This window comes from Lactuca sativa, chromosome 9, assembly GCF_002870075.4.
Source record: "Lactuca sativa cultivar Salinas chromosome 9, Lsat_Salinas_v11, whole genome shotgun sequence".
In the NCBI taxonomy this organism is placed as follows: Eukaryota; Viridiplantae; Streptophyta; class Magnoliopsida; order Asterales; family Asteraceae; genus Lactuca; species Lactuca sativa.
Window position 1 is genome coordinate 61,741,496 of NC_056631.2, and position 22,849 is coordinate 61,764,344.

At 30.1% G+C, this 22,849-nt stretch overlaps 2 protein-coding genes across 3 annotated transcripts; both read left to right on the forward strand.

Annotated features, from left to right (window-relative positions):
- The first annotated feature begins 11,428 nt into the window (after window positions 1-11,428).
- On the forward strand, window positions 11,429-14,224 carry LOC111903013 (uncharacterized). The gene is made up of 2 exons (XM_023898806.2): window positions 11,429-11,569; window positions 12,336-14,224. The coding sequence occupies exon 2, from the start codon at window positions 12,391-12,393 to the stop codon at window positions 13,957-13,959; it is 1,569 nt and encodes a 522-aa protein (XP_023754574.1). The 5' UTR covers window positions 11,429-11,569; window positions 12,336-12,390; the 3' UTR covers window positions 13,960-14,224.
- A 4,076-nt stretch (window positions 14,225-18,300) lies between these two features.
- On the forward strand, window positions 18,301-20,699 carry LOC111903011 (uncharacterized). 2 transcript variants are annotated; one of them, XM_023898805.3, is made up of 7 exons: window positions 18,301-18,975; window positions 19,378-19,489; window positions 19,577-19,630; window positions 19,713-19,804; window positions 19,883-20,118; window positions 20,209-20,367; window positions 20,452-20,699. In XM_023898805.3, exons 1-7 carry the CDS (start codon window positions 18,371-18,373, stop codon window positions 20,532-20,534), a joined length of 1,341 nt encoding a protein of 446 aa, XP_023754573.1. In that variant the 5' UTR covers window positions 18,301-18,370; the 3' UTR covers window positions 20,535-20,699. The 2 variants fall into 2 exon arrangements, with proteins under 2 accessions (XP_023754573.1, XP_023754572.1); XM_023898804.3 differs by having other exon boundaries at window positions 18,302-18,975; window positions 19,363-19,489.
- Window positions 20,700-22,849: the final 2,150 nt, after the last annotated feature.

Consider the following 22,849-nt stretch of genomic DNA (forward strand, 5'->3'; position numbering starts at 1 on the left):
TATGAACTTTTAATCTCTAGTTAACGATCAACATCATGTAGTCTATTCATGTTTATAGTTAGTTTAAAGTAGAAATAACCATCAAATAAAAGCTTTACTTTCTCAGCTGCTCCAGTACTTTTGAGATTTTATATCTTTTTGGACTTCAACTTCACCAATGGGAGTTACTTGGCCCTCGTATGCTTCTAGAGTCACAAAAATTTACATTTTCAAAGGGTTTGTAGTCTTTTTGTACTGTTCAAGTAGAGAGCGGTGGAATATGTAAAGGTTGTGAATTACTAACCGGGTTATTCGGGTTGACCCGAAACCCGATTTTTTTGTAAAAATCAACCCTAAACCCGATCCTAAATACAAATCGGGTTTGTCGGGTCAACCCGAATAACCCGATTTAAAATTCTAACCCTATTGAACCCGATCCTAATAAACTTATTCTGGTTAGGATCGGGTCGGGTTAATCGGGTCCGGGTTTTTTTGACACCCCTAGTTACAACCTGTGGAAACCACGGGTAATAACGAAAAATAATATAATAATAAAAATAATAAAGAAAAATCAAATATTTATAAAATTTTAATAAATTAATAAGATATAAGTTTGCTTAGATTTTATATTTATTATTTAAAATTATATATATATATATATATATATATATATATATATATATATATATATATATATATATTAATATCCGATAAATGTTATGTATGTTTAGATATTTAATAAAGCTATGATTTTATAAAATGAATATAAATTTGAGTATAGTGTAAAAAATGACAATGAATCTAAACATGCATGAATAAATATATTTTACTACGTTTATAAAATATTTTGAACGAAAATAATAATGTTGATAAACAAATTTGTATAATAAACAATGTAATTTTAGTTATAATTTAAGTGAAAAAAATATTGAAAAAATTATATTGTAACAAATATAACAATAATAAAGAAATGTATTATTGTAACATGTGTCAATAACACTTGTAGTATTAAATTAACATCAAATAAAAATCAAACAAAAAAAACATACATTGCAATAATAATGTATATATAAATGTATATTAAACCCCACAACATAATTCCACAAACACAACACTACAACTTCACATGTTTATTATACACTGTGCTTCTAAATGTATTTTTTGTCTAGACAGTGATAATCATGGATTCAAAAAAATTTCCTTCAACAACTTCTTCTATATTAAGAACCAAGTACAAACCTATGTGACCCATTTCATCTATTTTGTAGTCAACCATAACTGGAAGTATTGAAGATGAGCCGAATTTGACTATAGTATTGGGCATGGTCTAATTTTGGAAAATAAATTCATATACCTCAATACAAATTCAAACATTGTGGTTGGCACATATAAATCAACATTTATTAAATAAAACCATAAGAATAAAAATATTCATTCAAGAAAAAAAAAAACTTTATATGTAAACTTATTTGTAGTTGTGTTCTGTCTGCATATTACATCTGAAGTTCTAGTATTGTTGAGAACTTGACAACTTGGTTAGTCCTAAATAATATTTTATAAAGTTAAATATATAATTAAATATGATGCTTCTTCTCGAGTCATACAGATCTAACCTGAGACGTTGAGTAACCAAAACAAAGTTACAAAATAAGAATAGGAGCGAGGAAAGAGCGTTGATATTCACTTTGTTCTTACCTAGAACAGGTGGCTGGAAGACTTCAAGGGTGGTAGATGATAGAGGAGATGAGAATCTTCATGATAAAATAAAGTCAAACAAAAAAATATCATAGATGAAAGTTTAAACATAAAATCTTCAAACCTGACAACATAATAGGATGTTTATGATACATCATTATACTTTAACTTAATCAAGTAATTATAAATAATCTTACTAGTTTCTTTCAAGCATTTCATCAAGCATTTGGTGTACATCTTTAAACCTGCCAACTTTGAACATCAAATACAATCTACTCAACCCCAAATTAGTACCAGAGAATAGCTAAAGAAAAAAACTAAAGCTACTTTTATGTTGAACTTCATCAACTTTTTCCTTATGGTTTATGATTCTGTTGCCTTTAATGACCAAAAAACTGTTGAACTTCAAAAACTAATAGAAATCGTTATCTAAAGCTAAATTATACATACATACATATGGTTAATCACCAATAACATACACATCACGTTATGACTGAAATTTTAAGTAAAACTGTCAAACAAAATGTTAGATACATTAATTTCGCAATCAACTAACAGATGATCATAGATATAATGTCTTGAAATTCGAATGGGCATTTGAAACATGAGGAAGAAGAATTGTAGTTGTTGAGCTTAAATTGATGTGTAGAGCACAACATGTTGAATTGTTGGTACAGAAGAATGATATCAATGAGTACAATTACAAATGAATACAGTGGTCAATGGAGGTATATATCAAGCCGATACCCATCGAAATTAAAAATTGAAAGGATCGGATTCCTGATTTTGTGCTCATCAATTGAATTCAAATATAGGATGATGATATTTTTGGAATACAATAAAGCGGTAATGAAGCAATATTTGTTAAAGTTTTCTGGTGAAGGGCACAATGTTTCTATGCGAAGGACGTGCAACAGACGAAGAATTATTTTAGGATGAAATTGATGCATGATAATGGTAAGTATTTGAATATGGTATGTATAGCATATTATGTTAAAATACCATATGAGTTACATATATGTCGATATAAACGGATTAAAGGCAAAATGGCAACGTAGGAGGGCAAAAATGGAATTTAACATTGCAGGGAAATGGAAGATGTAAGTGACACGTGGCAGTTTGGTTTCTTTTATTAAGAGCTAGATTCGAATCTAGCATAACTCCTTTTGGAGTGCTTAATTCTCCACGTGAGCATCCAAAATACCAGTTTATGATTTTTCAATATTTAATAATCGTTAGCTATATATATATATATATATATATATATATATATATATATATATATATATATATATATATATATATATATATATATATATATATATATCCTTTGAAACCAATACTAAGATTATTAATTTGTTAATTTAATTATAATATTAAATTTCAAACATAAATCAAAATTTCAAATAAAATTTAAAAAATATATATATCTAAAGATTATGATTTAAAATAGCTATTTTTTCTTAAATATAATGTTAAAAATAAAACGTAAATCATTAACAAAAATGTTAATCAAGATTGTTTTTATAATAATAAATTATTTTAAATATTAAACATAACTGGAAATGTTAAATTCATACACAGCCTACATACAAATAACTTAAGTGATATGATTATAAAAGATGTTTATTTTAACTTATTAACAATTTATAGTTGAAAATAGGGTAAAATATAGAAAAACATTATCATTTATCTACCAACATTTAGATAACCCTTACATTTTGTTTATATACAGAAAAACCGTTGTATATTCGGTTACCTTTTAGATTTACTCAAATGTCTATTTTTTTTAAAGAACTACCGATTGTTTTGTGAAATGATATTTATCTTGTTCGTTTTTAGGTTTTCATGAAAAAAAACGATGTCAGTTATATTTGCTTAAGTAAATGACCATTGAATAAATGATCTATTTCTCACGTTTTAACTTAGATAAGAGGCGGTATCACTTATCTTTGTTTTCATGTTAACATAAAAACAAAAAAGATAAATGTAATATCACAAAAGAACCGTTAATTTCTATAAAAACATGATATTTAGGTTAATGTGAAAGGTAAATATAAATGTAAGGTTTTTCTATATATAAATTAAATATAAGAGTTTTCTAAATACTGGTAGATAAATGGTTGTGTTTTTTCTGCATTTTGCCCTTAAAAATAACCATAAATAAAAAATACTTTCCAAAAAACTATATATTGAAAAGTAAATTTACTTTTATTTCCATATGCAACCCATAATGTATGATATTGAAATGATATGGTTTTGATATATATCTATCTTATGATATATTTAATGTAATTAGAATGTTTTTTTTAATAAATAGTGTAAGAATCATTAAGTGAAAGTTAATAAGGTATATAGTTATTTTAATAACATATATTTGGAAATATTTTAATTACAGTGTTTTATTTTTCACAACACACAACATTCACCTAGTTAATAGCCATATATATATAATGATAGAAGGACACATTATCTCATGCTTTAAACTATAACATTTAGCATTTAAGAATAACAATCTTTGAAAATTAGGAATAAGAGAAAAAAATAGGAATAAGAGAAAAGGAACCAAAGTGTCTTTATTGGATTGGTGCCCTCCGCCAAATATAGCAAAACGTTGAGGGTTGAAGCCTCGTTAAAAAAGTGTGCAGATTTATGAGTTGAGTAAGAGGTATCTGCGTTAGTTGTTAGAAAAAAATGAGCAAATGTGAGAAAAAAAATCTTTGTGACACACTTTAAATGCGTTTAGAGAAATCCTAGTCCTCTCTAATTAAACTAAGTGTGTACCTTAACTATTCATATATTTTAAATTACTCTAAACCATGAACTCATTTTCACATAACTTTTCTATTAAATATTGATTCTAGACAACCAAACAAAAAGATATGTATTTAATACATAGATATTATCATTAAACCACATAATAACTGATATACCATAACAAACGAAATCAGACTTTGTATATAAAATAAAATAGAATAAAATATGACGAATTAAATTCTCTAGCATTCCCTTCGTTTAGCTTGGCTTCGAACATTAAAATAAGCAATCCCAATCAGGTTTCCTAAGTTGTGCTTGTTTGCAAAACCATCAACGTTGAAGCAAATACGAGAATGTCAAAGTTGGATAGGAGCTTATGTGAAAATGTCACATTTGGCTTGGATATTTGCGAAAAATGTCATATTTTAGTAGTAATCCTTGCGAAAATGTCACTTTTTGGCAAGAGCTTCTACGAAAATATCATTTTGGCAGGCGATCCTACCAAACAGTCAAATTTTTGGTAAGAGTTTTTACACAAATTTGATTTTTTTGCTCAAAAACTTGCAAAAATCATGCATTTTCAAAACAATATCTCTTGTTAAATGTACCAAATAAAAACATCTTTTATCCTATAAGCAAAAATGGTATATTTTATCCTTCCACATTTCTTTCGGAGAGAATTTTGGTGGTACTTGAAAGCTGAAACATGAAAAATAAGTAGTTTATTTTTTGGGTTTAAGTACTTGGGTCACTAGGCCCGTCCTATTTCATAGGGAAATGGCCAAATACATAGGAATGCTTGCAAAAATGCAATCTATTTTCATCATGTTTTCAGCTATTACTTTTAACATCCTAAGAACGGAATATCATATAATCTATATTATATCATTATATCATATCGTATCATATCATATCATACTATATTATAAAGAAAATATTTTTCCTTTCACCACATTCATTTGAAACTCCCATGCATTTTTCCTTTCACCACATTCATTCGAAACTCCCATGACTTTTCAATTTCTTTCAAATAATAATTATAAGTTGGTTAATAAGGTTAAATAAATATCAAACCTAAAATGTAATCATATATAAACTAAATTTCAATATTAAAATAATATATTTACTTCTACTTATAAATTTATGTTTTTTAACTTTTAACATATTATACTTAATTTATTAGTTTTAATATATTATTGGTTGTAAACCGTTATCATTTAAAAGATACAATTTTGAAACAATTTGTATAAAATATTTAAATTATTAATTTGAACATAACATTATAGGGCCAACTTAAATATAAATTTTAGTTTAACTTAAACAACCCAAAAAATATTTTGTAAATAGTTAAAAGTGATTAATTGTAGTGTCTTTCTAATAATGATTATAAATTTGTTAATAAGGTTAAATAAATATGAAACCTAAAATGTAATAATAAATATACTAAATTTTAATTTTAAAATAATATCTTTACTTCTACTTATAAAGTTATTTCTTTAACTTTTAACGTATTATACTAAATTTATTAGATTATGTTGTTGTATGTAACCTATTAACAGTTTAAAGCTACAACTTTTAAACAGTTTGGACAAAATACTTAAATTGTTAATTTAAATATAACATTACAATGTCAACTTAAATATCAATTTCAGTTCCACTTAAAAAACCAAAGAATATTTTGTAAATAGTTAAAAGTGATAAATTGTAGTGATAAATGCAAAAACTAAATTGTAATCTAAATTTAACTAAAATATTTCCTAAAGATATTTTTATAATCGTTAAAAAATTTCAAATAAGTAGCTTAAAATAACTTATAATAACAATAGTTAAAAATAACTCTATATAAATGATTGTATTGTTGCCTTTAAAATAAAAAAAACAATGTTTGGTGTTTTAAATAATTATAATGATAGAAATTAAAACATTAAGTAATAAATTAAAAAAAATTAATTAACAATATCAACAACTATAAATAACATTAAACCATATATTATATTTAATTTTATTTATGTGCAACTCGCGGATAAAAGTCATTCAAACGATTAAAATTATGCAATTATAATAGATGTATATATTATCATATAATTCAAAATAATCAATATATTATATCAATTTAGTATACGAATTATTATATCAAATTTAACAACAACATTATTGCTATATTTAAAAAACCTTATATATTTGTAAAGACTTCAACTATATAGGTGTTTCTGCGCAACACACATGTATTCGTCTAGTATCTTATAAAGCTAGCATTTTTCCTTGAACCTGATGCATTTGAAACTTCCAAGACTATTCAACTTATATAATTTAATTTATGATTAATTGAAATGTTGTGATTTGTAACTTCCAAAACTCTTTAAATCATGTTATTTAATTGACAGGTTAAATAAAATATTTAGCCTATATAAAAAACATTGTAGCTTGCATATTACATGTATGTCAACACAAATGATAGATTATATTTGTAGAGTTTGAAGAGTTATATGAGTTGTTCCATGAATGTAAGAGAGCAATTGCAACTTTTCCAAATGTAAATGCAAGTAAATGCAAATTTGGTGCATGTAAAGTTTTATATATTAGCTAAGCTTCAAATTTGGGTATGTGTGTACAGGTATACTTGAGATAATTTTTTTAATTTTATGTTATATGGATCATTTTATAATCACAAGATGATGAAGTGCAACTGATAATTACTTCTCATGAGCTTTTGGTAAATCAACATAATCTATTTTTCTTTCCAAGTGAATATTATTCAACATGTATTTTATGATATTAGTTATATACTATGTTAATTCGTATCGTTTATTTTGTCGTAAATAACATCAATGGAACTTTTGATAATTGATTTTGATAAAAGGATATTACAATTATTATTCCAAATTGTTGGTGATAATGACGAATTAGAAGGAATGATTTTTAATATAATATGACTTTATTGTTGAAAATCAATTATTATTTATATGTTATAAAAATACATTCATTATGTTCTCGCAAATTTTATATGCATGTATCCATTTTTTAAATGTTTTTATAGTAATAAAAATAAGTACTCTGCTATATCTTATTATATTAGTCAATCTCTTTTTTCCTATTCGTTCTTCACTGTAAAGTTAAAGTAAAAATAAAGAAAATATTAATACTTTTATAAGAAAATATAAGTGATAAAAATATACTTCACGTGTAACACTCCCCACTCCCTAACCCACTCTTAACATGTTTTTTTTTTTAAATTAATATTGGTCTTAATACTTAACAATTATTATAACTTTAAATTTCAAATCACTATTTTACTTGGACCCTTCCAATATTTCATAGTTTTAACGACAAAAGTAAAAATACAATACTAAAATACGATAACAATGGAGAACAAATTATCTGAGAGCTTCAACAGTGTCATCAGGAATGCAAGGAAAAAGCCAATCATCACCATGTTAGAGGAGATTAGATTGTATGTTATGCAGAGAATATACAATTTAAAGATTAAAGGTAGTTCATGGCCTGATTACAAGCCTTGCCCAACAATTACACTCCTACTGAATCAATTAAAAAAAAGCTCAAAGGTACTTTCTAATCTTTACACTCATAATTGTATGTAGTTACTTATGTTATGTCTGCAATAGGTATTGGCAGGTTTTACCAAGTGGTCTAAACCAATTTGAAACAAGAAACATGGTTGAGTCTTATGTTGTTGACTTAGACAAGAAGACTTGTACTTGTAGAGTGTGGCAACTTAATGGGTATGGATGTGTGCATTCAGTTACAACTATATCATTTATGAATAGAGATGTTGGTGGTTATGTGGATATAATGTTCTATGGAGCAGTCTACAAGAATACTTATAAGTATCTAATTCATGGGATGAATGGTAGCAATATGTGGCCACCTATTGACTTCATAACACCTCTTACACCAATGAAGAGAAGAATGCCAGGTAGACCAAAGGTTAACAGAAGTACATTACAAGTTAAACCCAAATGAAAATATCATGCGGTGTGTGTAAAAATATCAGAAAAGCTCCCAAGGCACATTGTGTCTAAGGCAGGGAAAAAAAAATATCATGCGGTGTGTGTAAAAATGTTGGGCATAACAAGGTCACATGTCCTCAAGCTAAAAGACCTCAAGTGCAAAAACCTGAAGTTGGTAGGAGGCCAAAACTAAATGTGAAAAAAGGAAAACAGGTGTCAATGAAAATGGTGAAGGATCAGGAGGTGTTGGTGCAGGAAGCAGTGGATCAAAATCAATGTATGAAGGGAAAAATGGTGAAGGAGCACAAGGTGTTGGTGCAGGAAGCAGTGGATCAAAATCAGTTCATGAAGGGCAAAATGGTGAAGGAGCACAAGGTGTTGGTGCAGGAAGCAGTGGATCAAAATCAGTGCATGAAGGGCAAAATGGACAAATAAAAGTGGGTAAATGTAAAAGAAAGAATCATCAAGATGAAACTTGCTAAGAGGGTGAAAGGCAAAGATGGGAAAGGAGATACCGGTGCAAACCCATTCGAGCTTAATTATTAGGATCTGATTTCATTTAAGTTGTTATGTTTTAACTTGGTTGTGTTTGGTTGGACTTTATTGTTAAGTTTGGAATTGAGTTGTAGTAGGTTGTTAAGTTTGGATTTGAACTGAATTTGTTATTTGAGAAACATATGTGTTTAAGAAATTTGGTTGTTTGAGAAACATGTGTTTATTTGTACTACTTATGTTGTTTGAGAAATTTGGTGTGTTTAAGAAAGATATGTACTTCTTTTCGTGATCGTGCATGGTGCATGTTAACTAAGGGAACATTGGGTCAGTAGTTCCAGGAAGGAATGTTTACTTGGTTAGATTACAAAGGAACATGTGGTCCTAGTAAAATCAGGATCAACATACAAAACAAAACAAAGTACATTACAAGTTAAATAACAAATGGTCCAATAATTTGCTTGTTCATGATTTGTTCATACAAAACACATCAAAGTACATTACTAGTTAAACATACAAACCAAAACAAAGTACATTACAAGTTCAACCCAAATGACCTTCATTACAACTTGTACATGATTAAACACAAAAAAAATATCTAACTACATATTAGGTAAACCTTCAACTTAAAATCTCAGATTGAAGCTTTTTTCGACCTAAACAACCCAGTTATGATCACACCTTCATTGTTGCATTGCATTTCATCAATTCAAGCTATAAAACCTAAACAAGCATCCTGATTCCAAACTATTTGCTTGAATTAATACATCTTTAAAAAACTAGGGTTAACATCAGAAATTGAATAAATGGTGAATTACCTTTTTAGGACATGCACAAAAGGGCCTTCCTAGGTTATTGGTAGTACGTGATGTTCTTATTATAGCCTCAGCTCCACATCCACATTCCATATTCTTCATTATGTATCTTCACAGTGGAGAGAATTTTAAGAAGAAAACAATGTGCTAGAATGAAACAAATTGGTATATAAGAAAGGGTAGTACGTGTAAAAGACTATATTACCCCCACTGTGCAAGGCACGTGCGGTCACTAACATCCCCACTTTTTCCTTCTTTCCATTACTATTGCCCTTTCAACGGATTTTTTTAATGAAAATTAACAAGTAAATAAGATCATAAGCAATGAACAAAGAACATCACCCAAGCTCACAAAATGCTTATCATTTAGACAGGTCTTTCATTAATCATTGGATTTCACTTACAAAATGTCTATCATTTAGAGAGATCTTTTACATATTACGCCAAAAAAAAAAAAACAGAAAATCTACATACTAATAAGCTTCTTAAACACAAACCACCATTACTTCAAATCCACCATCACCCAAGCTTAAGAACGAAATGGATCACAACCACCATTAACAAGAACATCCTCACCATCATGCCACCCATGGCAACTCCAACGACTTCAAACTTCTGATCATGGTCATCCAACTTGTGCTGGAGACTGATGTGGTCGATCCTGCAAACGATATACTCCTGTCCAAGTTGCTCCTTCAACCGTTTCATTTCAGTTTGGTTTTCTGTAATCTTCTGACCACAATCACAGAAGATTAAATGGAGCACATTGTAGTTGATGTCTTCACAAGAATTTAAAGAGTCAGGTGAAGGTGGTGGAGCCGACATTGTTGCTTTTTAAGGGTTCTTCCAGATGATTGTTTGTCCGAATTTGGTAAACAAGTTTGAGAGTTGTTTTACTTCAAACCACACATGGGTGTGTCCCCTTATAATTCAAGACGTTTGTATGGGACTCAATCGAATCGACAGTGTAAGGTTGTTAGGGTGTTGGTGGAAATTAAAGACGATCATTACTCTTTGCATGTGTCAGCTTCTATGTCATCAACTCAACTCGGTATTGACTCAATGTGTTAACTCACATGTATACATGGCAAGTGACGATGCAGGTTAACCTGCTAAAATGGGTAAGATGACTTTCCCAATCGGTAAAACACAAGTTTATGCCCTTAAAATGCAAAAAATAGTGACGAAGGACCATTTAAACCATTATACGTAACTTTGTTGGGCTAGTGACAATAATCCTATATTTTAATACATGATATTTTAAAAATACATTAATATCTAAATAATAAAATATACTACAATACAATTTTGTTAGATATTTTTTCTCTAAAATATAATATATAATAAAATTATTACATACATAATAATAAAAATAAATAAAGCTTTGTAAATGTTATATAGTCGATATGAATTTTATATTTGATAGATAAATATTACTTATATTTAGCAAATAAATTATCCAGTTAAAAATAATAAAAAATATATATTTTTAATAAAAAAATATTATTAAATATTAAAATTAAATATATAAAATATAAAAATAAAATAATTAAATAAATAATAGTGGTCGATAGAAAATAAAAAAAAATTAAAAAACAAAATAACTCATACTCACTCTAACATGTTTGCACCATGTAATAGAGGGGTCTGAAGGAACATTTAATTAAACTAGAAGGACTAAAAAGAAAACTTTCTATCACATTAATTTCCTATTTTTAAGTTCACTCGGTTTCTTCTTAACCTTCCATGTGGTCACTGCAGCTTCTTCCCCCTTTCCTCCTCAACTGAAGAACACACATTCTCTCTTCTCTACACTTCGAAATTTGTGCTTAAGATTCTACATCTTTTCTACTCATAGAATCGGTGAGTTTTCTTTTTCATTCTCGTATGAAGATTCCGTTGATTCTCTTTTCTTATTTGCATGTTTTATCGCAGCTGTCATTGCATTAGTAAAAAACGGTGGGGCTAGGGTTTGGTTTACACGTTCATTTAATAGTTGTAATTTGACATTTTCTTGTTTCAGTAGTGTATGGGAGTATTAAATGATAGGTTTGGAATTGGAATGGGGATTTGTATACCAGCTTGACTGGTTTTGAGCTCGGAAGCTTGGAAATTGGAATGAGGAATAAAGTTCTGTTTGGTTGAATTTCATTTCCATTTTTTCCGTTTCATACTCATTTGATTGGGATTCACAAACAGTAAATTACGTAGTCTTTGAGACATTGGAGTTCCAAATGGATCTTTTTAGATAAGATTTTAGATTTTTGCTCAACTTTGATTCTAAATCATGAAATTGGATATGGTTACTTCAAATCCCAATTCAAGGTCATGCAACTGGAGTACCTAAGCCTATCATTGGATTGGTTTGATTAGGGTTGATTTTTGCTACTGATTAGCCAAATTCGATTATGGTTGATTTTGGGTTTAATCCAGCAAGACTTTGTTCCTTTATAGTTACTTTTGGTTGAACTTTTTATAATGCTATACTTCCTCTCATGCATGCATCTAAAGGTTACCTTTTAAATCTGTTCATACTGAATTTGCTATACTTCCTATATACGCTACACAACAACAAAATTAATCTTGAGATTACTTTTTTGATTGTTTCTATCTTTACATTTTGAATCAGAATCTAGCAACTACTATCAAGCTTGACTCCAAGATCTTTACTTTAAACATTCTCGATGGTTTCCGAATCATGGTTTCATAGCATCTGGAAACCTTCAAAGAACCACAACCATGGTCCAGAAAAGGCACGAATTGGAGTGTTGGTGTTTGAAGTAGCAAGTGTAATGTCCAAGCTTGTTCATCAATGGAACTCCCTTACAGATAAACAAGTCATGAAGTTAAGAGAAGAGATCAGCAACTCAGTAGGCATCAAAAAGCTCATATCAGAAGACGATGATCATGTAGTAGACTTAATCTGCACCGAAATGCTTCACAACTTAGAAAACATTGCAAAAGTTGTAACAAGACTCTCAAAGAAATGCAAAGATCCCCTTCTAATTTGCTTTGAACGTGCATACGATGATTTGATCAAACATGGTGTTGATCAATACCAATGGCAAGTTTCTTGGAAGAAGATGAACACAAAAGTGAAAAAGATGGAAACTTTCATCATGGTTAATGCAAATCTATATCAAGAAATGGAAACCCTAACTGAGCTTGAACAAATGTTGAAGAGAATGAAGAACAACGAAGATCATGACACCATAATTGTAGCTGAATACACAAAGAAGGTGACATTGAAGCAGAAACAAGTGAGGCGTTTGAAAGAGATCTCATTATGGAACAGGACATACGACTATGTTGTCCTCCTTCTTGCAAGATCTATTTTCACCATTTTTGCTAGAATTGGACACGTATTTGGAATCACTCATGTCTTACCTCAAATTGAAGAAAGTATGGTGATAGATTCTTCACGCAATCAATCCGTATCTGGGTTTCTTGAATCTTCAGTTACAATGTTCAATTCAGGTCCCTTGGGTAACATTAATGCCAAATCCGGCCCGATTTCAAAATTCTACTCGGGCCCACTTGGTAAACAAAGAAACACAAGTTATTTTTCAGGAACAATCGCGAATCCAACATCATCAAAATCAGGTCCTTTGACTCGAGCTGCTAAATCCGGGCTAAAATGGTGGAATAATTCATCAAAGATCCATGGAAAAAGCATCACCCCTAATCTTTCAAGTACTAATTCAAAGACCCACAATCAAGTTTCAAGATTTTCTAGCAAAAAGCAAAAACCCCAAATTGCCCCTCCTCCTCCAGAAACCCTTGGTGCTGTTGCTTTAGCTTTACACTATGCGAATGTGATTATAGTACTTGAGAAATTAGTAGCATCACCTCATTTGATTGGGCATGATGCAAGAGATGATTTATACAACATGTTGCCTAAAACAGTGAGAAATGGTTTAAGGGGAAGGTTAAAACCATATGCAAAAAGTATGGGTTCTTGTGTTTATGATAATGATCTTGCAGAAGAATGGAGTGAGGCTATGTTGGGAATTTTGGATTGGTTATCACCACTTGCTCATAATATGATAAGATGGCAAAGTGAAAGAAGTTTTGAGCATCAAAATTTGCTTTCTAGAACCAATGTTCTTTTAGTGCAAACTGTTTACTATGCAAATCAAGAAAAGATTGAAGCTATGATTGTTGAGCTTTTGGTGGGGCTTAATTATATATGGAGGTTTAGTAGGGAAGTTAATGCAAAAAGTTTGGAGTGTGAGAATGGTGTTGATGACTGATGATTAGGGTACACTCTTTACAATACAAGTTCATAATTTTCTGTTTGAAAGCCATATATATGTGTTATTGGCTTCTTGTTAGGTGGTCGTAATAGGGTAGATTTATATATATACACTTAACTGTGAAATTATAAGGTTTTTACTATAGATATAAGATGTTTGAGAACTGAGGTTGATGTGGTTTTGGACATCTAATAATATTCTGTCTTGAACTAAATGTATAGAGGTATGATCTATAATAGTATTGTGTAACCCTTTTCTATAATCTCCATGTACTTGATGATGATATATCAAATTTAGTGGATATGTTAAATAATAAGATTTTTATAACAAAATACATTATTAAAAAGTTGTTGACAAGACATCAATCTAAACATAAGTTGTTATAATTCATGGTTAAAATGACACCACTAAACATAAGTTGTATTTTATGTTACCTCATTTGCTCATCAACACTTTCCTATGACCCTACAACATCGCATGATTAAATCTTTGTCACTAATTGATTGGTTGATTAATCAAATTTATCAGATATATTAAATAGTAAGATTTTTTTAACAAAATACATTATTAAAAAGTTATTGACAGGACATAAATCTAAATATAACTTGTTGTAATTCATGGTTAAAATGACACCACTAACAAAGATTCTGCAAGTAACTTCCTTCATAGGGGGCTTAGGGCCACACTTATAATGTAAAGTTGCTTGTTATGGGGCTTCTGTCAATCCGTTATGATTTCTAATAAAAATAATATGGTGTATGTTTATAATATGTTTTTATTTATTGGGTGGATATTCACTCAACTTTTTGCAATGAAGAAATCTAACTTTGGATTTGGGTTTACTGGCGGAGACATCAGGGGGTGTCGGGTTTAATTAAAAAGGTCAATTTTACAACAAAAATATGTTGATATTGTTAATGCTCTATCTATGGTTTCTACAACAAAAATATTAATTCAAAAGTTGAGAACTGATGGTTGGCAATTGCTTTTGGACCAAGTGATTTGTTTTTTTGTGAGAAAAATAGAATTCATGTCCCTAACATGAATGAAACGTATAGATATTTAATTCACCAACGTCGTGACAAAGACAATATAACCACAGAGCATCACTAACGAGTTGAACTATTCATTACTACAATTGATAGTAAGTTGCAAGAGTTGAACTCAAGATTTAATGAGTCTGCAACAAAGCTTCTCCGTCCCAGTATTATGCTAGATCCAAGAAAATCCTTAAATGTTGAGGACATATGTAAATTAGCAACATCATATTATCCTATGGGCTTTACAGTGCACGAAAGAAATTTGTTGAAAATTGAGTTACAACGTTATAAACTAACAGAAAAATTCTTCTACAATTAATGAGTTGTGTAGAGGCCTACATGAAACAGAAAAGTCAGATAGTTATCATTTGTTTGATAAATTGATTCGTCTTATATTGACTCTCCATGTTTCTATAGCGACATCTGAAAGAGCATTTTCAACAATGAAAATTAAGAAAACACGACTCCAAAATACCATGAATAATGATTTTCTTATAAGTCGTTTGGTTGTTAACATATATATATATATATATATATATATATATATATATATATATATATATATATATATATATATATATATATATATATATAGAGAGAGAGAGAGAGAGAGAGATTGTTGATATTATAGATGATTTCTATTCCATTAAACAAATATAAGCACAACTTAAAATGCATAACGTACTATTTCTTATGTTTATATATATATTTTTTAATTTTCTAAAATGAACCATTTGTATCTATGTTATAATTACTTATTTTAATATTTGGAGGTTAATGGATGAATATGAGTTGATGCTTATAGTTAGTCGAAAATGTTTGAAGTTTAAGGTTAATAGAGACAAATTTTTAATTCTTTGTGATTTTGTCTTTTAAATTTTTAGACCTATTAATTATTCGGGTATAACATTATATTTTAATATATTATTATGATTTGAGATTCTTAAATTTTGATTTCGCTACTGTTTGTGTCATTTGGCAAGTTCGTAACACTTGTAGTTATGATCCTTCCTTGTTTAGAAAAGATGTGATGTTTTATAATACTATTGTGTTTTTTCCAGTGTTTTCATATAGAAACAAAAAAAAAATCATATATTTTGCTGTAATTTATATTTTGTTTCACTAGCTCATTGACGGTGTTTATTTTTAATAAAATTTGGCTATTAAAAAAATGTATAAGTACTAGATACTCTCTTATTCAAAAAACTTTATTATGATTTATTATTTAACTTTTTGTTATTTTAAGATTTTGTTACTATTAAAAAATTCATGTAATAAAGTTTTAATAGTAAAAATTTTAAATAAAAGAAATTAAATAATTTAATTGTAATGAAAAAAATATTTGAATAAGAGGCACATGGCCATATTTTTAAATTTGGTGGTCGCTTTTAGATCATTAGATGTTGAATGGTGTTGAAGTGCTAATGTAATGGTAGTTTGTGTAGTTGTATGTTGATAAGTAATATGCTATTCAAAAGTAAGGCTTCAACATAATATTTAGAGAGTAGTCTTTAAAACTTGTTCAAAAACTAGAGATTAGTTATTCAAGGGCTTAATGATCATTACCTTATACGGACCATTAAAGTGGTCTAGTGGTAATTACTTGAGATTTAAATACTCCAACATAGAGAGTGAGCTAGATCCGGAAATTGAAATAGGCTAGAGCTCCCTGTCCTTTTTTCTAAGGCTTTTTTGATCGAACTAGGAATCATACATTAGCTGAATGACTCGACAACCAGGTTTTTCACTAACATGCACATAAGCTATCTATATTTTATATAACATTTCATCTCGTTTCATTGCCTCTGCATCCCAAAAAGATAGACTTCCTACTGGATGTCATACTAACCTGCAAGCTGTCAGCCTAGAGGGGAGGGCTCATAAGTCAACTAGCAGAGGGTGAAGGTGTACACTGCTGGTAAACCCTCTCACTTTCTTCTCTAGGATCGAAGCTATAAGTCTCAAATAATAAGAAAATTACAAAATAGTAAATATATTTTACATTGTTACATTATTAACTGGACACATACAAGATCGACCATGATGGTGGGCAATCCAGACGGTTGTTCAGATTCTGTGTCTCTAAAATGCCAAAAATTCCTAAATTATATGGTATAATTATATAAAGAAAAAACAAACTTATTTATTTAAAAATGTTATGAGAAATATTTTTCTTTAAATTAGTTGTTTTTGTATTGTTTTTACCATATTTGTGTTTTTTAATAATAATATTGAATTTTATAACGATGTATCAATTTTCGATTTAATTTTTATTATATTTATGACTCTAGATGCCCATTTTTTTTCTATCTGGACCCATTACATATTTGGACCGGCTGCAAACACGTATTGTAATATTCTTTTCATTTTACTATAGCTTGGTTCTTTTTGTGGATGTAGCTTGGTCACATCCTCCATCAACGACAAACATTTGGTAAATAACTTCCTCCTATGTGGTGTAGGGCTACACTTACACTATATAGTCACTACTTTATCGCGATGTAGGGCATTTGTGGACCCATCATTGCTTAATGAAACTTTTTGTGTTTCATTTATTTGAGAACATATGATTTGCATCTATCACTACGACAGAGGGTGGTCGTAACTACAAGTGTTTTGAACTTGCTAAGTTTTTATTAGTGGAAATAACAAAATATTTTACATTTATTAGGTGATCGTATAGGGTGGTCAAAATATTAAAGTGTGATATAGTTTGAGTAACGTATTATTTTCGGTTGGATCATTGATATTAATGATCTAAAAGTCTCTTAGTTGATATTAAGATGCACAACTTAAAATCCGTTTTACCTTGATTAACAAAATAAATGAAGCTTAAACTAACGTACAAAGATGACTAGGTCATAATAGATGATCCAAGGTCGGTTAATTGAATCATCATGATCATCAACTTGTTTATCTTGATCGTAACTTTTATGCAAATAAAATGATAGATTTCATGACTTTTAAAATTCTTAAAATATTACCAGTTTTTACTAGGTTAAAACACAATTATTTTTTTATTTATATTATTTGTATCCGAACAACCCTTGTAGTAGTAAAGTCCACCATTCTGGACGAAAGACCATAGAAGGGTAAAATGAGTGATTTCTAACTTTAAGGCACTCATTCGTAACTTAAACAAAGATTTGAGGGGTTGAAATGAAATTAGTACAAAGATTAGGGTACAGCCCAACACTTTGACGGGTTCCTTACAGAGACGTGACGGAAAATCCTTAACGGCACGAAACAGCTGAGCCAACAACCTAAGTAACGCTTAACGGCTCGTTAACGTCGTCTGTCTATTTTCTCCTCCCCTCGTCGGAGAAATCAGAAACCCTAACCCCAATTACTCTCTCTTTCTCCCTTCAATGGCTCAATCAACAAATGCTGAATCGCCTCCGATCGGCGAAGGGAGTAATAACATCAACAACGGAGATTCCACGGCCATCGTCGCCACGGCAAATTCTCCCGCCACGCCTGCCGCCGTGAATTCTCCGGGGACCGGAGAAGACCTGACGAAATCTGGTGAAATCACTCCGAATGGAAGGCGGAGCAAGAAACCGAAACACGAATCCAGCGCAGGTGGAGATCACCGGAAGGAGCGGGAGGAGTGGAGTGATACTGCTATCGCGATCCTCCTTGACTCATACACGGACAAATACATGGCGTTGAATCGGAGTAATTTGCGAGGGAAAGATTGGGAAGTGGTGGCTGAATTGGTTGCCGAAGGTTGTGATAAACATTCGCGTAAGAGTATCGAGCAGTGCAAGAACAAAATTGATAATTTGAAGAAGAGGTATAAGCTCGAGACGCAGAGAATGGAGAGTAATGGTGGTAGCGTTAGTAGCTGGATTTGGTTCAAAAAAATGGAACGAGTGTTTGGAAATGCGACGATCACCAAGAGCGGAGCAGCATCCGACGATGATAAGTCCATCGGAGTTTCCTCCGCTCAGAGGCCAAGACGATCTGCCAGGTTTCTACTAAAAAATCCCCTTGTTCCTTCACAATTCTTATTCCAGTTCATCACATCTTTAATCTGGTAATACTTATTATGATTTGTTCACCAAGGATTGTATTACTACATGCTTATATGCCCTCGCATGAATTACAAAACCATGAAAAGATTGAAACAAATTCTGATTAATACATTGGATAAAGTTCAAAGCTTTTTTAGGATAGTTACATAGAAACAAGAACAAGAACAGGCTAAAGATCACAATCAAATGCATTATCATATATCAATCCCTTTAAAACGATTGCTAAGTTGACAAACCATATGGAAACAAACATGTAATCATTATGCAAAATACATCAAACCTTCTTCTGTGTTCTTATATATATATGATCCACATGTTTAAAGGCTTACCCCCAACAGCATTCCTGTTCTGGACAACATAAAAACAACCACAAACACCAAATGGAAAAGAGTGGTCTTTAAAGTCAGTGGCACCTCATTAGCTGGAAGTGGTCAAAGCATTGACCCAAAGGTCCAAATTCATTTAACTATTTAACTTTTCTTAAAATACATTTCCATATACAATCTACATTCTAAACTCAAATCTTTCCACTTTTAGGTTGCTTTACAAATTGCAGAAGAAGTAGCAACAGCATCTCGTTGTGGTGTCGAGGTAATTAACTTTAACCTATCTCTCTTTTCTTCCTTTTTTTAAATTCTTTTTTCATTAATATATTTACAACTTCTAATTCTAGGTTGCTATTATCATCGGAGGGCGTAACTTCTTTTGTGGGGATTCTTGGGTGTCAGCAACTGATTTAGATAGGCCAACAGCTTATCAAATTGGGTAATTATTTATTTCTCTTCATTTAATTTCTCTATTTCTTTTATAAATTCCAATCCTGTGCTTCATGATTTTTTACAGCATGATGGCAACAGTTATGAATTCAATTTTACTTCAATCAGCATTAGAGAAATTGAATATTCAAACGCGCGTACAAAGTGCTTTTGTGATGCCAGAAATAGCTGAACCATATAACCGCTTACGTGCCATGCGCCACCTGGACAAGGGTAGAGTTGTCATTTTTGGCGGTGTTGGGGCGGGCACTGGGAACCCACTTTTTACAACTGATACAGCAGCAGCTTTACGAGCCTCTGAAAGTAAGATTAATACTTATTTTGAGTTTTTTTTATTATTTAAATAAAAAAATAATGGAGTTTGAGATAAAATTATTTTGTTTTGTTGACTAGTCAACGCAGATGCGGTTATTAAAGGTACAAATGTAAATGGTATATGCGATAAAAACAATGTAGCATTGGATCATATTTCCTTTCGTGATGCGGTTTCTAGAGATTGCTCTTCAATGGATTTAATGGCGATTCAATTTTGTGAAGAGAATGCGATTCCTGGTTAGTTTATTGAATAAATCATTAAAAAAAAAAAGATAAAGATTGTTTTTTTTTTACCTAGATGAATCTTTTTTATATTTATAGTTGTGATATTTAACATGCTGGAGCCTGGGAATGTTTCAAAGGCGTTGACTGGAGAACAAGTTGGGACGTTGATAGAAGGGTAATAAGGTAAATTTATATAGGGTGGTTAAAAATGTTAGTTTCTACCGTTGATAGTTTTAGTAAATTTTTCTAGATTATAATGGTGGTGACCTGACACCAAGGACATGAGGTTATTGATCTTGTACATTATTATTGCTATCGGATTATAATAAGAGAAATTGTAGGAATGGTTTTAGGAGGGTTTAATTTTAGTAAAACTAAAACCCTAGTGTTGTTAGTTTGTTTGTAGTACAAAATTTGGGCGACTTTTTTAATGGAACGAGTTTGGGGGAAGTGTACATTTGTTTGTTGTGTCAGGTATGATCGAATCTCGATCTGCTCATTATTATATAATAAGATTTAAAAAATGCTTAAAGCGTACTGCAATTTAGAAAATTTCACTTAAATTAAGGAATTTACATACAAATCTTTAGACGCAATGATAGAAAACAACGTGGAGTTATAATTACGAAAAGCATGTTACTATAATAATAATAGTAATAATCTTTATAGAGTTGATGTCTTGTTGCAATATACCACAACTACGTTAATTTCTTTTGGATGACACTGAAGCTGTTGAACTTGGGACCATATAAAGACGGGGCCATCTATGATGATCTATCGACCGTGCTTTATAAGACCTTTGCACACCCACCCACCAACATCATGTGTCAAATATCTATTCCACGTAATTTCACCAACCCTACCATTATACTCAACCTAACCGGCTACCTATCCATGGAGATATTAATCATACAAGACAACTCAGGGAAAACATAAACACACTCATCTTCCACTTCATACACTACATCTTTAATCCTTCAACTCGACATTAGTTATACAGCAAAAAGCTCACTGTATGAACTATTAAAATGGTACTAGTATTATACTTTGAAAAGAAAAAAAAAAGGTTTAAGATAATAGCACAATTAAAACTCCAAAAACGTTTATACACAAACAAAAGATGTCCAATCAATCTCGAAATATACGCAAGACATAATTTGACTATATACAAAGGCCATAAAATAACGTCAAAACTTATCTCTCATCAATCCTCAAGTGCTCTATCTTCGAATGGCAAGTTGGCTTCTGCCAAGAAACGCCCCAATATAACACACTTCATTGGAAAACAAAGTGAAATACAAACGGATTTAATATACGAGAAATTAAATATTTTCTTCTTAATAATCTTCCTCTATTGAAATTGTGACAAACTCATATTTTGATCAAATTATTTATATTTCAAAACACCTATCATCATTTTACATTGGTAGAATGATAAGTAGAAAAAAAAAATTATGAGTATATTTCACAAGGATATTTTTTTTGAAACAGTAAATCTAACTTACTCTTAAAACTCACACATGTTCACAACGGGACTTAAACCCTCAACCTCAAGGAGGAAGAGCAACAACGGATATCTTTAGGCTAGAAACTCTTTGGTTGTGTGTGTGTGTGTGTATATATATATATATATATATATATATATATATATATATATATATATATATATATATATATATATATATATATATATATATAAGGAATTTTTTTCTGCATATTTTTTTGGCGAACAAAACAAATAAATCACTAAATGAATAAAAAATAGTTCCTCCGTCCCAAAATAATAGTCCACAGACAAAAAACACACAGTTTAAGAAAACATTAATTATCATTAACTTTATTAAATGAAATGACAGTCTTACCCTTATGTTGCATTTAATTCTATGGTGGTTGCATTTAATTTTATGGTAATTTAACTAATAATGAGGGGCAGTATGGTAAAAGACATATTTATTTTTAGAAGTAGGCAATTATTTTGGGACAAACCAAAAAGGAAACATGGACTATTAATATGGAACGGAGGGAGTAACTTTTTTTTGTAGGAATGTGAGAAGTTTTTTTCTGTATATTTTTTGGCGAACAAAACAAATCAATCACTAAATGAATAAAAAATAACATGATTCACAACTAAAAATAACATCTTGATGATTCATTTTTATGATGATTTTTTTTATATTCACTAAAATTACCATGAAAGTGAATTTCTTCTAGATTTACTTTAAAAATGAATCATAAAGATATTTTTTAGGAATTTTTTCTTGTAAAAATTGACACTGTAGAACAACAAAGTTTTGGCTTCGTCCCGGATTGTTTAATAAAGTTTTTTTTTGCTTAATTAGTCTCTCAACTAAAATTCCTGAAAAAAATATCTTGATGATTCATTTTTATGATGATTTCATTGATATTCACTAAAATTACCATGAAAGTGAATTTTTTCTAGATTTACTTTAAAAATGAAACATAAAGATGTTTTTTGGGAAATTTTTTCTTAGAA

What these genes read in the sequence shown, in the direction of transcription:
- LOC111903013 (XM_023898806.2), top strand. Translation starts at nt 12,391, where the DNA reads ATGGTTTCCGAATCATGGTTTCATAGCATCTGGAAACCTTCAAAGAAC.
- LOC111903011 (XM_023898804.3), top strand. Translation starts at nt 18,371, where the DNA reads ATGGCTCAATCAACAAATGCTGAATCGCCTCCGATCGGCGAAGGGAGT. An exon ending in GTCAAAGCATTGACCCAAAG is followed by an intron (nt 19,490 to 19,576) that starts GTCCAAATTCAT and finishes TTCCACTTTTAG; the next exon opens with GTTGCTTTACAAATTGCAGA. An exon ending in CCAACAGCTTATCAAATTGG is followed by an intron (nt 19,805 to 19,882) that starts GTAATTATTTAT and finishes GATTTTTTACAG; the next exon opens with CATGATGGCAACAGTTATGA.